At 38.7% G+C, this 19,254-nt stretch overlaps 1 protein-coding gene across 1 annotated transcript in view; it reads left to right on the top strand.

Annotated features, from left to right (window-relative positions):
- LOC140922315 (uncharacterized) overlaps positions 1-15,929 on the top strand; it is a 61,320-nt gene extending 45,391 nt beyond the window's left edge. Inside the window, exons 23-36 of the mRNA XM_073372309.1 lie at positions 149-286; positions 371-566; positions 1,300-1,448; positions 2,531-2,725; positions 3,697-3,854; positions 6,434-6,551; positions 6,639-6,728; positions 7,994-8,089; positions 9,409-9,498; positions 9,793-9,945; positions 11,609-11,861; positions 12,607-12,776; positions 13,674-14,588; positions 15,442-15,929. Coding sequence (XP_073228410.1) covers positions 149-286; positions 371-566; positions 1,300-1,448; positions 2,531-2,725; positions 3,697-3,854; positions 6,434-6,551; positions 6,639-6,728; positions 7,994-8,089; positions 9,409-9,498; positions 9,793-9,945; positions 11,609-11,861; positions 12,607-12,776; positions 13,674-14,588; positions 15,442-15,695 — 2,975 coding nt within the window. The 3' untranslated portion in view covers positions 15,696-15,929. The remainder of the gene's footprint in view (positions 1-148; positions 287-370; positions 567-1,299; positions 1,449-2,530; positions 2,726-3,696; positions 3,855-6,433; positions 6,552-6,638; positions 6,729-7,993; positions 8,090-9,408; positions 9,499-9,792; positions 9,946-11,608; positions 11,862-12,606; positions 12,777-13,673; positions 14,589-15,441) is intronic.
- The last annotated feature ends 3,325 nt before the right edge of the window (positions 15,930-19,254 follow it).

The raw sequence follows: 19,254 nt of genomic DNA, 5'->3' as shown, positions 1-19,254 counted from the left end.
TTGGTTCGTGTGATCTTCTCAGAGGTAGTTCGTTTGTCTGGGAATTCAATGCAAGGCCGATACTGCTGGTTTGTGTATGTGCTTCTTCTTCTCATTTCTGCTTTTCATATGTCAAACCGACAACTTAAGTAACGTTTATCATTTTTAGATTGCTCTGGTAATGGAAAACCTGTCATTGCTCCAAACTGCGGCGCAGTATGTGAGTGTTTTGGAGGATGGGAAGGTCAATACTGTCAAAGAATATCTGCAAGAGGGGGTGGCGACCCACACTTAGAAACTTTAGATGGTAAGGACATCCTTTGTTATTAAAGCGCTCTCTCAAGTTATGGTGACATCTTCTTAAATATTAATTGCATTTCGTCGTCTTTAGGTGTAAATTTCGACTTTTTTGGTATTGGGGAATTCTGGGGCTGTAAAAGCCTACGTAATGACTTTGGACTCCAGTATCGTTTCTTTTACTACGAGCGAGCCTCGCTGATTGGAGGAGTTGCACTGAAAGCTGGCCACAGCCTATTTACAGTCATGACAATCAAAACAGACAGACCTCGTGATTCTCCCGTTGTTAGGTATGTTACTAACATAACACAAACGAAAAGGACTGTTACAGTGAAGTTCGTTGTATCGCGCTGCGCGTGTTACAAACTTCAAAGGGATTTTGGGTTATTCGGTTCCGTCAAACATTTTACTGAAGGCGGGGTTAATGCAAATCACAATGTAACGTGTTCTCCCAGCTTGGCTGAGAATGACTCTAGACTGTTCAAGAATATAGCGAAGGAAATCGCGATGGTCAGTGGATTTTTGTCGAAGGAAGGAGGGAGACGTTGCTCTATTCTCTATTCTTGACAAAAATAAGAAAGAGCAGAAAAATCTGCGAAGCAATCTTATCTAGTCGATTAATGCCAGAAACAGGACGATCACAAAGCAACGAACCTTGAAACACGAAACAATCAAAACGGAGCGAAATCCACCAATCACGAGTCCAAACCATGACATTTTGAACTCGTGCAAGTAAACATGTGTTCCCTACGAGGTCCGCTAAGATGATGGACGGAACGGAAAAAGCTTTAATTCCTTCGAAGTTTGCAAAACGCACAGAGCGATGCAACGAATTTTGCTATAAGTTCGGATAGTGTTTTGTTTTGTTTTGTTTTGTCTTGTTTTTGTTTGTTTGTTTGTTTATTTTGCAGCAATATGCTAGAAGATTCAATGTCCGATGAAATATTTTTTCAGAACTGAACACTTTGCAAACTTCTAATGTCCATGAAAACTGTATCATGGTGATTTCTTGTTGTTAAACAGAGTGGATGGAATCCTGATAAATGTCACGGATAACTCATCACAACCTATTGCGATAAACAACGGCTCGGTTTTGCTTGATCGTCAAGTACGTTTCACATTTGAAGAAGAAGAGAACAGCGTTGTTCTCATATCGCTGGAATACGAGTCAGGCAAGTATTCTCGGGAATCATTTCCTAACTTTCAGACTTGCATTTAAAAATGTATTGATGAGTATTGAATCGAGGATGTCATGTTGTAATCGTTAGAATCTTAAGCCGTGGAACATACTGTTTAATCTAGTTGTTTGAAACAAAAGCTTTCTAAACCGCTGCAGTTACTTACTATGTGTATCGGGACGATATGCTTTTGTTGACTGGATTTTTAATGCAACTAGCTACATCATCAAATCAATATCAATGGCATAAATGATGTTGTTTTTTGTTCATTTTTACCTGCAATATTTGACTTTTTAGGACTTTTGTTACTGTAAAAAACAAATTGACGCCACTCAAGCATGTTAAGGCATGGCCTGATGCTAATTTGCATACATTCTTATACTGATCATAACTTTGTGAAAATTTATCAGAACCTTCGAAAATTTGGCAACCTCGGAAAAATCGGTAACCTTAATTTTTCTTTAAGGTAAGAAATCAGATATCTGTGTCACGTGACCACTTATGGTCGAATCCAGGAAAGAAAAGAAAACTAAAATCCTGGTGGCGAGATGCCATACAGTATGTATCAAATACCGTATTTTTGTTATTGTATCATCACTTCTCGCTTGACTCTTACCGGAATGGTTGACTCAAGTTTTTATTTAATTAGTAATTAAGCAAAATAGGTCACGTGACACTTTTCACCTTTTAATATCTTTTTCAGAAATTAAAAATTCTCTCCATTCAGGCCACAGAAAAAATTCATACGGTAAAACAAACATTTAAACATGGTTAAAACTGAGTTGTAATCAACCATTCCTACACCATTTTGAATTGCTCTTTGAATATCATTATGACGTCACATTTCACGTGACTACATCACTTCAACCCTAATTAATTCAACTCCTCGAAAGAAAGTTTCTCAAAAGTTTTTTGCAACTTTTAGAATTAAAATGCATTGCCGGAGAGCCACACGTATTTTGAAGCACTGAGACGACTGTAATACCCAAATCAACATTGCGGTAGTAGAAATGCAAACGATTTTGACGAGTATTGTAGGAGCTGACTTTTTATTGTACACCTTAATTATTTTTTAGGTGTCACGGTTACCATTGATGTTAAACACAGCCGCGCTATGGGAAGGCAATATTTGAATGTTCTATACGCTCCAACTGTTGCCTACAAAGGACATACCGAGGGGCTGTGTGGATTTATGGACAACAACGCCACAAATGACTTCTTGGGACCGGATGGCGAAGCTTATGAGGGAGCAGTGCAGTTTGCAGAGTCATGTACGAATGATTAGTTTAAATCAATAAGTTTGTGCCACATGAATGATTCTGTAGTTTGAAACTATGAAGTAATTAGAAATGAAGCCTGCTGTCTCCTGGAAAAACATGGCTCTGTAGTTTCGCCTAACTGGTTAACGTGGATCAGAAACGTTTTGACACAAAAACGAGCTGCCAATAGGTTAATAAATCAAAATAATAATAAAATCTGGAAAATATCCCTGGAATAAATTTTACTTGAATTCCAGTCTGATCCTTATCGCTATATAGTTTTTGTGGCAATCAGTATATTAATCAGTGGTCGTGCTCTTGTTTCATGACACAATTGGCTAATAAAATAAATAAACTCATTACTTGGCAAAAGTTAGCACCTATACGTCGTTTGACGTCAGGGAAACATTTGCGCTTTTTTATAGCTGGAAATATAAATTTCTTCCTAACGGCGAGCGCTCTCATTGGTTACTTCGAGGTCACATGAAATCTAACAATGAAACTGTTTCCCGTCAAAATCTCTGAGAGGGAAACATGATATAAATCTATGACGTCAAAGGGTAACAGTGCACGTTGACCAACGACCCCCGTCACAGCGAGGTTTTTATAGAATTTCCAGCCTTTAAATGTACCAGCTATATAACAAATCACTTAAAGACTGGTCCCTCGTGAGATTCTCGGGAAACAAAATTTAACTGTGTCCCTCGGGACCAGTCATTAAGTGTTTATTACAGTCTTCCTTCGATTATACCATACAGCAGACAATATGGTAGATTTTTTGTTTTATGACCTCATTTATGCAGTGTATATCATTATAATTTGAACTGCCTTAATAAAACCAATTGCATCTGCTACCTAAGCGTTTCTCTTAGACTCCAAAACTAGTCTCGTACTTATCATGTGACGAGAGTGCAGTTATTAATTTAATAAATTATCATGTAGTTTATTCTCCATATCAATTGGCTCTTTCATTTGTTCACTAGGGAGAATCACGGATTGTCATAATGGATCTGGGACTCGGTATTCTTGGTCATGGAATTCATCGAACTTTTATCACGAAGACACCATGGACCTTTCCTATACTGACCCATCATTCCGTCCCATTTACTCATTACAAGGAATTTCACAGTCTGTCTTGGAGGTAACAATCGAGATGAAACAGAAATAAACAATATTTAGCTACTATTATTTGTTGTTTCAAGAATTTCAAAGGCTACGTCCTTCAATCCATGCAAACGTGATGACCTTTTTGAGCCATCTTTCTCTTATTTTTCACTTTTTTTCCCACATTCTCCTTACTTTTATTTATTAATTTGTTACTTTACTATTTGCTTATTTTCATTTGTCTACATGTATCCTTTTTCTCCCAGGCTAAGCAGGCCTACCTCTACATCTAATATGGCGAGGGAGATTTTAGACTACTGTTTTGGTGTTGTCGTTGTTGTTGTTGCATTTATTTTTTTGTGGCGTTGTTTTTGTTTCGTTCTGTTTGTTTGTTTGTTTGTTTGTTTGTTTTAGCCTAAGCAGCTGACTCCCCCTCTTTCTCAAATCTTGCCTTATTTCCTCAGAAAGGCTGCCGGATAGGGTTCGGCTTACTTGGGCCAATTAAAGACTCGTAGGTGCCCCAAATATTCATATGACCTTGGTCATATTTAAGAGAAATCAAATTGAAAATTGACAACCCTTTTAAGGAGAAAAATGACATTCCATTAAATAGAAAGCTGACAGTGGAAAACTTTTGGAGCAGGCTGTTTTTATTTCTTTGCTTGCACTACGAGGGCGTGACGCGATGAGCCTACACTGAAACTAGAAAGATCTGTTTCAGCCCCAAATTGCCAATTCAGCCTCTCCTGGAGTCATTTGAGCACAATTTAAGCCAAAATAACCCCATCAAAAGGCTATTCCAGGTGGGGAGCCTTCGTTGGGTCCAAATCAGCCTTGGGTAAGTGGTCTGTATTGGCCCTGATTAGGTGAGCTAAATTAGACTCAAAAATAGGACAGTATTTTATTCACCGAAACGGCCCCATTTTTGGGGCTAAAACCGATCTTTCAGATTTACAATGTAGTTAGATTAGGCTATATCTACACTTTAACCCTTTAAGCCCTAAGTGTGATCAGCATGAAATTTCTCCTTATAATATCAATGCTTTACAAAGCAGAGTGGTCATGCGAATTAAATTCATGATGAGGGAAGATGAGTGTAATTGATATTTCAAAAAATTCTCCTCAATACTTCGATTGAAAAAGTATAGACAAAGTAAATGAAAATCTCAATTTTGATATGAGGGCTTAAAGGGTTAACAGATTGCTTTTCATGTCGACAATTCAAGAAAAGCTATCTGGCATACTATGCACACCCGCACAAAGCACCAAAGAGTGGATCAGAAACGTTTCTGATATGTGGCGATCCTTTTTCAACTTCGGCGCAGCGCAGCTTCACTCCGTTACAGAAATCGGGCCGAAATCACCTTTCTTATGTGTGAACAGAAGCGCTATCTGATACGGTTTTCGGGCCAGTTCAAGATCTATCCACCTGGAGTAGTGAATCGATAAAAATCGGTATCGATTTATCAGTCGGGTAATTGGTCTGTATTGGCTCTGATAAATCGATGAAAATCGGTGAATGTGTTTTCATTGATATTGATTGTATCGATCAGTCGGTAGAAATTAATGACATAACGTTTCGTTCATCGATTCGTCTTGGTTTACTCATCGATTTATATCGGAGGATACATATAATAAAACAGTTAATTTTTTGACAATTGAGTTGCAATTGAGAGACGAAGGATCAAACAATTATTATTTTCTTTTAAAAATTGTTAAAAAAAACCTATATCTTTTCTTTAAAACCTGGTTTAAAATCCTCCTATGATGGCTGATATTGGTCAGGTTTGTCGGTGCCCAGTTTTTCGCGATTGAGATCTATCACCCTTTTAAAACAAACATCCTTGCAGTTCCGGGTGCAACAATTTTCATTGGTTATTTTAACTAGTCAAATTTTACAGTGTGTAGTTAGATCCCGGACTTTTTTTTTTTTAAGGTCAATCCATAACAATCGAAATCCATAAAAAATCGGTAGCAATCAAATGATTTTTATCAATTGATGACAGAAAACGGTGAAAATCTAGTTAGGGAAATCTTTTAGCCTGCCTTCAGACATGGCTTCGACTCGAATTAAGGGATGTCTGAAATTCAGGCAAGGGAATTTTTATCCAAGGTTGTATTTCTCTTGATACGTGCCTGCGAGAACTGAATGTAATTAAAGGGAACCGTTTTTGTTATTATGAACACAACTGAAAGGTTTTGAAGAGAAAGTTGTGTGTGTAATAGTTTCCACATCTCTCATTTTCATGTTTGTTGACCAATTGTTCTTCAGCTGTACTTTCTAACTTATGCCAAAAAAGACAACAGTGGCGAACTTCCGTTACAGATCGTTAAATTCCTGAAAAACCGATAATATCGATTTGATGCAGGAATATAGTTTATCGAGTTTCACCGATTTCCGTTATCTTACTAAATGATAACAGTGCCAAAAAGGATACCCTTTAGAGTGGGCTGAGCACCTCGAAAGCCATGTTCTATATCCCATCGCACAAGTCTGTACAGTTTTAACACTTGAGTTCCCCCTCTCTTCCCCAGGTCACTCCTCCCTCCCCCCCCCCCCCCATGAGACATGAGATGGCCTTCAAATACTGAAAAGTGTGTATTTTTCTTAAATAGTTGGCAACAAGTTTGTGCAAGTCTATCGGCATTTCTGATAGCAATTTACAAAGCTGCATTTACGATGTGGCAATAACTAATGACACAACTTTCACGGACCAAGAGAATTTCAAACCAGGTAAGCTTGACATGAGACTTATCTAAACAGAAGAAAATCATTAAAATAACAAAAACTAAAGGAAACTTTCTGACTCCTAATTTACAGGTTGTCCAGACAAATGCTCAGGAAAAGGCCGCTGTGTGAATGGAACATGTCGCTGCATCAATGGATGGGCCGGAGAAAGTTGTAACAAAGGTATTTTAAGACGTATTGATAAAGTGCTCCCTCTAAACGTTAAACGTTTAAGCGAAAGAAGGCGTAGTTTTCCCCTCAAATCAGTGGAGCCACGATGTGATAATTGCTGGAACACAAGTAGAACGATATTAGATTTCTATTTTTGAGCCCACTCTGGCATTCATCTCAGCCCCTGGGTTCAAATCAGCCCTAAAAACACCACCAAAACAGCTTCGAATTCTGCGCTCATGCAATAACCAGTTGTTGACAGTGACTGACGTTTCGACAACCTGTGCACTGTGCAGTAGTCATCTTTAGAGTCAAAATGAGTTGTATCACGTCAGTTGATGGTATTATACTCTGGTTATTGATCTGATTGGTCAATTATGTCGCGATGTTATTGGTCGTCTGTCAGTTAAGCCGTGATGTTAATCACGTAATCAGTAATTTGTGCGTTTCAATCCGTCTATAGTCACAATTAAAGAGTCCTCTATTGTTAGTCAAATTGTCAGTGCTCCAGTCTTTCTCTCGTAGTCGGTTTTGCTTGATCTCGTCAATAAGTCGTTTGTACGGCGCTGGTAACTGTTGGCTACAAAACTACAAACTAACTACGAGAGAACGACTGGACGATGATCACTCTTCAGCTATTGCTGACCATACCACTGCCACTGGACATAACATTAAATGGGATCACTCTGAAATCTTAGCATCTGTCAAAACAGATTATCATTGTAAAATGAAAGAAACATTGTTTATTCAAGACCTCAAGCCAGCTTTTAATGTCAACCTCAGCAGTGAAAAGCTGATGCTTCATTAGCTGTTGCCTTTTGTATTAATTACTGTTAAGAATTTTTTTTTAAATTCTTAATCTCATCTCCAGACCCCTTGTAATTTTATATACTCTCGTCATTTTCTTTAAAGGTCACTTAAGATCACTTTTGAAAATGTACTATGTTGAACAGCATACGAAACGTCAAGTATTTAAAAATGCAAAAACTCACAATGTTTATCATCGCTGTTTGTGCTTTAATAACATCATCTTGTAGACAAGATAACAGGCTACTATTTAGGGTAGAAACGTTTCAAAATATCCTAACGACAACGCTATACGGGGGTTTCATCCATTCCACCACACCTTCCCCTCCCTCCCCTCCCTCCCCGTACCACAGTGGGTTTTGCATGTACTTTCGTTAGAGGATTAAGCATGTTATGTCATGGTAGCCAGCACTGAAAAATTTACCCAGATTATGACGCCCCTTAAAATATTCTGTTTTCAACGTCTGTAGGTTCTTGTCAAAATTGTTCAACCGTCCATGGGAACTGCGTAAAAGGATTTTGTGTATGTGAGTTGGGCTGGGAAGGACAAAGCTGTGAGTTGAAAGGTTAGAGCATTCATATATGGTGTAAGTCCTGTACTTGGAAAACCTTCCCCCTGTTTCAAATTACAACATGCATTATTTGCGAGGTATAATCAAAAGTTAAAACGAGCAAACAGTGGGTTCCATTTTAGCCATACTGTACAAAGCGAACTACTGCATTACACAACTTATAAGTATTCTTAACTTATTTCACCTCAAAAACGGCTAGGCAAGAGCCTTTTATGAGAAATCACGGCCACATCACAAAAGACTGATTTTCGAGCATAGAAATTGACGATTGTTTAATAAAGTCGGACCTCACACACAATACTAGTTATTCCAAAATATTACTTCTCTTTTATAATTATGATAATTACCCCAATCTACCTTGATTACATCGGCCGAATGAAGAGAACTTTAATTTACCTTGATACGAGGCAATGAGGGCCAATAATCACGTTAAAAGTATAACTAAATTTGTCGCCATTTAGAATTAGGTGTGAATAGATTTCAATGTAAGCCGACCTTTCTGTCGCATGACTATCCCTTTTGACATTCGTAAATGTCTCTTGTGGCCTTTTACATAGCGGTTATTTTTGCATTTAAACTCGACGACCAGTTATATGGTTTCTTCTAAATTATAAATTGCCTAAAATTCTGCCCCTTAGCCCCATGAGGACACTACTATCTATAAATGTCTTCATTTCTCTGCGATTTATGAAATATATAAATATATATGCTTTCACGCATACACTAACACACACACACACAAAGGTAAAGAGGTAATTCAAAACACAGACTTAGCCGCCAAGGCCAAAAGCGAAGCTATCGTGGCAATTTTTGAGAAATTTCTTTCTGAAGTAAATTGTTCTTAGCTTGAAATCGCTTTCATGTCATAACTGGTCAGCGAAGAACATTAAAAAATATGTCACCTCAATGATTTGTAAGCCGGAGTCCGCGATACAGTCTTGTGACGCTGGTCAGCGGATACCCTATTTTGACAGCTCTCAATTGATCGTAGCATAGATGCCTAATATCAAGACGAACACAATTTGTAATGCCTGTGTAAGACATTTGACATCGGTTAACGTAAATGGGTGGACGTAAGTACGAACGATTTTGTCAGAACAAAAATTTCTGGAATGCAGAGATAACCAAATTTTCTTACCCATGGTGCTCCGCTGCGCGCGAGAGAGCTCCCCTATCAACTTAGTAAATAATTCATCGAACAGATAAAGACATTTTAATAGGTGTATAAAAATAGGCACTGATAATAATAAATAACTGAAAATAGTTTTTCTAGAATGGGTTAGGATGAAATTAAATGTGATTTTCTTAATTAGCTACTTGTCACAACGTTAACAACTGCACAAGTCCTGTACACGGCGCTTGCAAGAAGACGGATATTTGTCAGTGCAATCCTGGATACCTCGGTAAGTACAGTAATACGTCGATATGACAGTCATAGTATTATAACAGCAATTCCAAAGCTTTGTGTAATCTTAATGATAGTCATTATGCTAGCCATAAGTCATACTTATAATCATCCTGATTTGTAATCTAAATCATGATAACAATTTTAAGGATTAATCATCACTGATTATATTTAGCAATTATTGGACAGGACAGGATTTACAGGACGCTCTTATTTTAATGTTTTTACGTTGACAGAAACTCAAATATTTAGTATATTACGGGAAATTAACTGATATGTTTTATGTCCTAAGGTGTTGATTGCAGCATCGTGCCTACTTGTCACAACGTGTCAAATTGTTCAGGGAACGGGCTCTGTATCGATTTTGGTGCCTGTCGTTGTTATAAAGGTTGGACAGGAAGTAATTGCACTGAATACTCGTGTGAACGGTTCGATTATTGTTCAGGTAAAGTCTGTATTGATTTCTTTAAATGGGAAATAATTTGTTTAAAATTATTACTGAGGCGTCTCATGACTCGTTTTAAGATAGAAGAACATTTAAAACTCAAGAAGCTGTATGAAGGTTGCGAAGGTCAGTTGAAGGCCAGCAAGGATATAAAGATTAAATGAGCTTCTTGTCGTTTAAAACGGCTAGAGTCCAAGCAAAACTTAATTAACTGATAGCTCCCGGCAAAGAAACAGCAGTTTAATTGTTCTTGTACATTTTTTTAGCAAATTGCCAACGTTCTGGTAAGATATTAAATTTTGAATGGTGCAAATGACAACCTTTTCTTTGCAGTATTTTGCTTGGCCTTATTTGTAATTTTCTTTCGTTTTAAAGCAATCAAAGTGGATCGGAAACGAATTGATCTGCCAAAGTGCAGCTCTTACCCTGAGCCCGGTTTCTCGAAAGGTGGTTAAGTTTAACCCAGGATTAAGGTCCATTAAGCCAAGTTTTAAGCAAGCAATGCAGTGCAAGCATGCAACTCGAGCTTACAAAATACAGCTGTACTGTTGGGCCTTTACTTCGAGATATGGTTATGATAACACAAAGTGTTACTACGAATAAAGTGATACATAGGAAGGTAAAACTCAAGAACGGAACAAAATTTTAATCCTGGATTAGAGCTAATAGGCCTTTCAGGAACCGGGTCCAGGTCTTTAACTAAATTAAATGAATTTTTTGGAGGGGGAGGAAGGGTAAATTCATTTGCAGCATATGCGTATGGCCGTCGCCTTTGCCCTTTGGATTTTTTTTATTGTTTTAAAGCTCAAGAACAATGAACATTGCGACGGCTATACATCATTATCATCATCATCATCATCATCATCATCATCATCATCATCATCATCATCATCATCATCATCATTCTCAGGTAAATTAAGGCATGGGCCTCAATTTGCCTTAACTTGCTCTCTTTAAACGTGAGGGGGTGGTCTATATCTAAGAGCTTTAGATGAAGAGACATAAAACTTTGCCAGCTAACCACATTTTTAGTTTGTGTCAATTTTGTGCTTTAAAATTATGCAAATTAGGTCACGTGACCTCCATCGGCTGAAAAAGCTTGTTCTTCAAATGGCAACCCTTTTTCCTGTGTCTTCAATTATTTTACCGGTTGCATAATGTTAATGCCGTTTAATGTATCGCTTCTGTGTTTGGCCTTTTTTTAGATATTTAAAATCGAAGGCGTTAAGATGGGATACAATTGCTTTGGGGGACTGGGTCTAGTTGAAAAAGCCATTTATTTTCCAGAACAGTAAAAAAATCAGAAAAGGCCAAGTACAGTCTTGTAGATGCTTGCATTACACATTGTCCTAAACCAGTCCGGTTTAATAACTCCCAACAAAAAGTGTTGCCATTTTTGTTTAAAGACTTTTTATTTTTTTCTGGCCGTGTGGAGTCACGTGACAACATTTGCATAATTGAACATCACCTAATTGACAGAAACCACACATGTATGTATCTGACAAAGTCTCATCTTTCTACTGCTTACGTGCTCAGAGATAGACCACCCCCATCACTTTTTTACTGAATCATTGCGGGCCCATGCCTTAATTTACCTGAGTTATTATTATATTTTTAATTGTTCCCCTTGAGTAATGTAGTAATGTATGGTTGTTTCTCAAAGAGCGTGGTCGCTGCGTGGCACTAGACACTTGTGCCTGTGATCTTGGCTGGACCGGGGCAAGCTGTGCTCTTCCTGATTGTTCAGCTGTGGATCAGTGCTCCGGGAAAGGAGAGTGTGTTTCCAGCAACCAATGCCGATGTTACCCAGGATTCGAGGGGGCAAACTGCAGTGAAGTGGCTGACTGTGGTATATTTGCAAACTGTAGCGGACACGGTACTTGTCTTTCCATGACGTTAGGGAACGTGTCATGTAGGTACGGAAGTCGTGTAATGTTGTTGTTGTTTATTTATTTATTTATTCATTTATTTATTTATTGCTGTTGTTTTGTTGGTTTGTTTTCTTTTTGTTGTTGTTTGTTGGTTTTTTTTTAGCAAAATTGTAACTATCCATTTGGGAAATAATAGATTTGGTATTAAAAATTGCATGGACATTCGATGAGAAAATACAAGAGAAATTGTGGTATTAACCTTCAATTGTTGAATTTGGCTTACAAATGGATCGACACCCAAGGTTATTAAGTGTGATAATGAGCAGAGTTTCACTCTTTGATCACAATGTTTTATCGGGTATGTCTAAATCTACAGGAAATGTTTTGTTTCCTTTTCTTTTTTGACGTTCTGTGCATTGGTAACCATTACTATTTACACATGCAATTGTAGAATTATCAGTGAGTTTGCGCAACAGGATGGCAGGAAAAAGAGGACGGAAAAAAAAGGCCTCTTACTTGCGTGTTTTTTTTGCGATATTCCCTTAATATTGCTAAGATCAGTTGAAAAGTTGCAGTTTGACAGAAATGTTTTTCAAACATAATTATTGACACGCTTGTCACACAAGGTTTTAAATGCCGTCTTCTTTCCTCTCCCGTCCTGTTCCTCAAGGTTCAATATTATCTGGTAATGAAAACGTGTTCCCAGTTAGTATACCAAGTATTTCACGAAAGAAACCACTGAAGAGTCATATCTGAGTAACATCTGACTATTATGAATTGTCTTTCACAGTTGTTATGCGGGATTCACTGGAGATAACTGCAGTCAACCTACCTGTACATCACTTAACAATTGTTCTGGTCACGGTGTGTGTATAGAGGCCGAGCTCTGTAAATGTGAACAGGGATACAATGGCACAGACTGTAGTAACTACTCCTGTGAAGCTCTAAACTTTTGTTCTGGTATGTTACCTAAGATGTTTATACTCATTTTTTGTTCAACATCGCAAGCTTTCGCTGCTTACATCGAGGTCACATGATATCTAACAATAAAACTGTTTCCCGCCAAAAGTCTTTGAGTGGAAAAATGCACAAGCTATGGCGTCAGAGGCCGCGAACAATATTGCACCGTTACTCGCGGATGTTGACTGCCCCGTGAGGTTTACTTTCATTAATCTGGACACGCAGAAGATTGTCCTGTATTAGGCGACCTTATTCTCATAATTATTATTAACATTATCATTATCATTACCGTTATTATTGTCATCATTACTGATTAATCAGGAGATCAAACAGAGCACCCTTTTCCTAAATTACCTATTCGGCCATGGTTGTGCCACCTTTGCATTGTGGTTTCCCTCTTCTTCTTTATATAATTGATTTCTCCTATTTGCGAAAGGCGAACATGTCCCGATACGCCTTCACCCATTATCGTCTCAGCAAGGTAATCCACTTCGTACACTGTTTAACACAGTCAGCTTTTTCGTGAATTTACGAAGCATTCTAATTACTTACTTTATGGCAGAAGGCACACCAGTTAGCGATTGACATGCATAACTATACCCAAGGAGCTAAAGTCTGAACTTCCGTAAAATGCCTTGGACAACTCGCGGCCGGAGCGGGGTTTGAACCGGGACTTCCAAGTTTTCAGTCCCACGCCTTGACCACTCCGTCACGCGGCCGCCGCTGGTGTTGCTAGCTGCCGCAAGACATGACTTCTAATTATATATCTTAGCTTATAACGACAATAATAATAGTCGCCCATTTAGACTTCTAGCCCGTAATTAAAATCGAGGAGAGCTGAACAGTCGCCTTTGTTACCCCAGTGTGTATACTTGACCTAAGCAATCATTTTTCCAGGTAACGGTCAGTGCATTGGATATGATGTGTGCAACTGCAACTCTTCATGGTCAGGTCCAGCGTGCAGCATCCCTGATTGTAGTGGAGTTAAGAACTGTTCTGGACAAGGAGACTGTATTCTTGTGAACAAGTGCGCCTGTTATCCAGCCTTCGATGGCAAGTACTGCGATCAAAAGGCGAAACCAAACATCAACCCACCCAGTTTTAGTCAAGAGCTTTATAACGCGACCATTAAGGAAAACGCTCCCCCTGGAACACTGATTTTGCACGTTCACGCTAATGACACGGATGACGGCAGAAATGGAGAGATATTTTATTCGCTTCCTGGCGAAAAAAGCGTTGAGGACCTTGTTGCTGTTGACGGAGCAAGTGGAAAAGTTTTTAATCTGTTAACGTTTGATTTTGAGACTGTGGAGCCCCATATATTCAATGTGACGCTTTTGGCCTCGGACAATGGCTTCCCACAGAAATCGAGCGTCACCATTGTGCAGGTAACGGTAATGGACGAAAACGACAATTGTCCGATATTTGTCGAGCCATCAGGAAACCTTCGGCTTGATGTCGTTGACTTAAAACCGGGAAGTATTCTTACTAAAGTTTCGGCCACAGATCTGGACAATGGCTTGAACGGTGACATATCGTACAGCCTATCAAATAATGATGTCTTCAACATTGATCCGACAACTGGTTTGATCAAGGTAACTTCTAATCCAACGAGGGAGGAATATTACCTATTGGTTGGTGCAGCTGACAAGGGTGAAAGATCCTGCTTGACGGAAATACAGTTGACAGTTAGGGTTGTCAATTCAGCCACAATGACACCGCTGACCAATCAAAAATCACCACCCTCGTCGATTTCATCTGAGGTAGCCAATACCTACAGTACCTCTGAGGTCTCATCAATGAAGCACACTGGTGAATATGATATTTAGCACTTTACTGAAATTTAGATAGCTATCTGGAACTCGTTATTTTACAAAATGCCTCACAGCAGAAGATTTCAGAATATTCTCAGCCCACAATAAACACCCTGAGAGATCATGATGCTAAACTGTGATAGAAACTCTATTTGTGACTTTCCGACACCAACAAAAAAAATTCTTTACTGACTGTGGAAAGAGGAAAAAAAAGAATCCTTCTTGCTCTTTTAATGCTTGTAGGTTTCTAACATTTTGTGAGGAAAATTTGAGCAGAATATGAGCAAAAAGAAAAAAGCCTAGATATTGACCTAACTTGTTGGCATAGGTTCTGATGCTGTATAAATAATGTGCGCAAATAATTTTGGGGGTATATAGATTTGTCCGGGTAGTAAAGGAGTTTTAGAGGGTCACAATGGAGTGAAGGCGTTTACGGTTAAAGGTTTATATTTTGGCTTTTCCATGACCAATGGATAATTTATCTTCGTTACGGTTATCAGACACCTGAAAAGAAAAAATCAATAACTTGCAAGAGTCTCCATCGTTAAGGCCTCTAAGGAATTCTCCGGGATGAAAAAAAAAAGGATAAAATAGCTGTATCAGGCACGAGATAAGACGCGAAAAGTAGTAACAAGTAATATTGACACTCTCTACATGAAAACTGTTTTTGGTAGCAGTTTTTTTCACGCGGTCAACATTTTTTTACGACTAACGACTAAAGTTTTCGGCTGTTTTACGACTAATGGTTACTCCTTTTGTTTTATATATGGTGGAAATCAGCATATAGTACCCTAAGTAAGGACTAGGAGTTATGATAACTTTTCACATCATAGTTCTTCTTTTCTATACAGGCACCGACACGACACCTGGTTCGTCGACCATACCAAGGGAAGCCGCATTGGTGCCCCAGAAAGGTCCAAATTATGTCATCATCGGCGTGTCTGCTTCTGGAGGGTTGCTTGTTTTAGTGATCGTGGCACTTTTATTGAAGAAGTGTGTTTGTAAGAACAATCGTCCGGCAGCCGTCCGATCTTCGGGAGGTGGTCGAGTGAATAAAAGCTTCCAGCGTGATTTTGAGATGTCCGAGATTTCTGGGAGGATTTAAGCTGAAAAAAACGTGTAAGAACGTTTCAGAGTATGTACTGCTCGAAAAAAACTATTAGAACACATATGTATTTGGGTGGTTTTTAGGTTATTTGACATTTATCATAAAACTACAGCGCAGCGGTAAGAAATAGGAGACACCGTAGCTTATAAAACTGCTTGAAACAGTCGATCAAAACAAGTTTTTGTATTCTTTTAGCGTACATTGCAGTGAAATAATACCCGCTAAAGCGCTAAATCGCTAAATCGAACAATCACAGCGTGTGTTAACTGTGAGATACAATTGCGTGAACAAAACAAAGTATATACACGAGCCAAGTAAAGAAAGACTTTGGTATATGGAAGTCATTGTGATAGCTTATTCTCTATCGGTAAAGGAGAATATCGTCTCAGTCATTTTGTTTTTCTCTTTAGACGTACACATTTCATGCAGAAACTGAGTTAATGCTTTTATTAAGTAAAATGTTAGTGTTTGTTAAGTGTGTTGTATGAGATCATTTAATAGCCCTTATTATTCATTCAAAATATTTCCCCGATTCTGATTGGCTAAAAGCACACGTTTAATTCACCATACCCAGTTACTGACGACCAAATTTGGAGGAACTTTGTGTTTAGCGAGGAAACGACGCCAAAAATGCAGCGTTCTTGCATGTTAATGCACCGTTAACCGAGAAGACCTGGGAACGAGGTTGAGTTGTTTTGGTTGTGAACTTGAAAAATGGAGGACATTTCACTCGTTTCAAGAGTAAGAACTAGGCGAAAAAATAGCTAAAAACATGGCAAGAACAGCAAGAAGTCAACTCGAAGAGCGACATCTGCTATTTGGAGAATATTTGTGGAGCTGAACAGCCCTAAACGTGCACTATCGAAGATGAACTTACATCGATGGATCGATGGAGGTAACCATAATTCTTCATAAGATACTCAGCCTCATTCATTAATTGTTAATTATTTACGACACCCCCCATCTTTGCACGCCCTTAAGGACTGATGGGATAAAATCGGCTATTTTTTATGGTAAACAGCTGTTTGTATCAAATCAGGTGTTCAGAAGGTGTTAAGACCTCAAAATCGGCTATTTTAGATGGTTAACAGCTGTTTTATCAAATCAGCTATTTAGGAGGTTCAGAGTCCTAAAAATCGGCCCTATTTGATGGTAAATAGCTGTTTATATCAAAATCAGGTGTTAATGAGGCAAATCAGGTGTTAATGAGGTGCACAAACCTCTAAATCGGCTATTTTAGATGGTAAACAGCTGTTTATATCAAATCACAAGTAAGCAACCCTAAGAACTATTGAAACCGATCTAAATCTATTCTTTGCGTTGCTACAGCCTAGTAGACAAATTATATTCTGCAAGCAGAATACTGTAATGCCGATGGTACTACGTAAAAATGAACTCTACAAGACATCAACACGACACCGAAAGAAGTCAAAACAGAGCGGGATTGTATATGGCGTAACAACCAGAGAAAACTCTGGTGAAAAATATCGGCGCACTCTGATTTAAGCCCTGACCCAGAACTCTCAACACCCACCACGCCATACCACCTATCTTCTGGGGGGCAGGAGTCCAAGTGTGAGCTTGGGTAAAGATAAACCTGTTTTCCATGAGGTATATTGCGTGATTTTCTTGGCATGACACTTCCGGTAAATCGATAGTGATGACGTCACTAATCGATATTGGTCACGTTGCCCCTAATATTGTTTTGTAACTGGCTCGTCAACTAATCGATGAAAAACATACGAGCCCTGAACAGGTGCAGAGACCTCAAAATGGGCTATTTTAGATGGCAAACAGCTGTGTAGATCAGATTAGGTGTTTCAGGGAGGTGCTGAGACCTCCAAATCGGCTATTTTAAATGAGAAACAGCTGTTTATATCAAATCAGGTGTTTCAGGTGTTTAGGAATTAGTACAGAGACCTTAAAATCGGCTATTTTAGATGGTGAACAGCTGGTTATATTAAATCAGGTGTTTAGGGTGTGCTGAGACCTGAAATTCGGCTATTTTTGATGGTAAACAGCTGTTTATATCAAATCAGGTGTTAATGAGGTGCACAGTCCTCAAAATCGGCTATTGTAAATGTTAAACAGCTGTTAATATCAGATCAGGTGTTAAGGAGGTACAGAGACCCCAAAATCGAGAAGTGCAAAGTTGCAACAGAAAGTAAGGAGCGCGGGTCCTGAAGATAACAGTAGTTTCTTGAAAAAAAAAAACAAACAAACTTGTTTCCAAAAAAAAAAAAGAAATGGTAGGCAACCTCATCCTTTCAGGCTACTTCCTTTCTGCTCACAACCAGTGTTCCTTCAACCGTACTCATTTAATATAATCATGCTGGCTGCTTGTTCCTTAGTGGAGAAAAGTGCATAACGGAAAACATAAGGATGCTCCTAATTATATCAGGGTCACTCAGTCACATCAAAATACAACAGACAACATATAGAATAATCCATGATTTTGGTCAAAAATCCAAGTGTCTTCTGAGTCCTAGATATGTTGTTCGATGATATTGTATATATAAAAAAAGGCTTTCTAGACTATTTAAAAGTCGACATTTTAACATAGTCGGAAAATTTACATTTTTCCAAAGGGGTTAACCCATGATTTTGCTCAAAAATTCCAAATATCTATCAAGCCTAAATTTCTTTAAAAGGGACCTTGGTTTTGCCGTTTGATGTTGTTGTTTTCACAAAAGGAGGCTTTTTAACCCTCGGACGTACATGTAAATTTATACCCGTAGTACAAGAGGGGTGGATGGAACCTCCGGAGTTTTCGATATGTTGCAGTATTTCGAAATGATTTTACCTTCGGTGGAAAGTCTTTGATCTTCTTAACAAGATGAGGTATATTATATGGGTGGTGGCGCTGCTGGGGACCTGTGACGTCACCAACAATAATCGCCATCTTGGATTTTACCAAGAATCACCAGGTGCTGAAGTTTTGTCCTCTAAGAGAAAACTCAGAAAAACCTTAAGGGGTGTGGCCTCTGCCCCCCCCCCCCCACCCCACCCCACCCCCCTCTTGTCCGTCCGAGGGTAAAATGAAAAAAATTCCATTCCAACTTTCCAACTGGCATTTTTCCAAATATCAAATATAAAAAAATCTTTAGAGCATACTTTTCTGATGATGTTTGATGATGTTAGAGGGATTTTAGGCGGTAAAAATGTCATTTTATTATAGTCGAAAAATTTGCATTTTTCCAAAGAGGTTAACCCATGACTCCAGTCAAGCATTCCAAATATCTCGGCGAGAGTACTATTCTTTAAAAGTAGCCTGGGACCGGGCTCCGCACTGGGGCAAAAATGTAAAAAACGGGGTCAAATAGGAAAAATATCGGCGAGCGATACCGCTCGGATCGTTTCGCTTGCCAATATTTTTCCTATTTGACCCTGTTTTTTTGACCCTGTTTTTTACTTTTTTTCCCCAGTGCGGAGCCTGGACCCAACGCCGATTTTTCTCTCCTTTTTCCCACAATACGGAGCCTGGTCCCAGGCTATTTAAAAGAGACCTCGGTTTTGTCGTTTGATGATGTTGTTTTCTCAAAAGAAGGTTTTTTAG

This window comes from Porites lutea, chromosome 13 (genome assembly GCF_958299795.1).
Source record: "Porites lutea chromosome 13, jaPorLute2.1, whole genome shotgun sequence".
NCBI lineage: Eukaryota > Metazoa > Cnidaria > Anthozoa > Scleractinia > Poritidae > Porites > Porites lutea.
The sequence above is the reverse complement of the archived record's forward strand: the minus strand, read 5'-3'. Positions and strand labels throughout refer to the sequence as shown.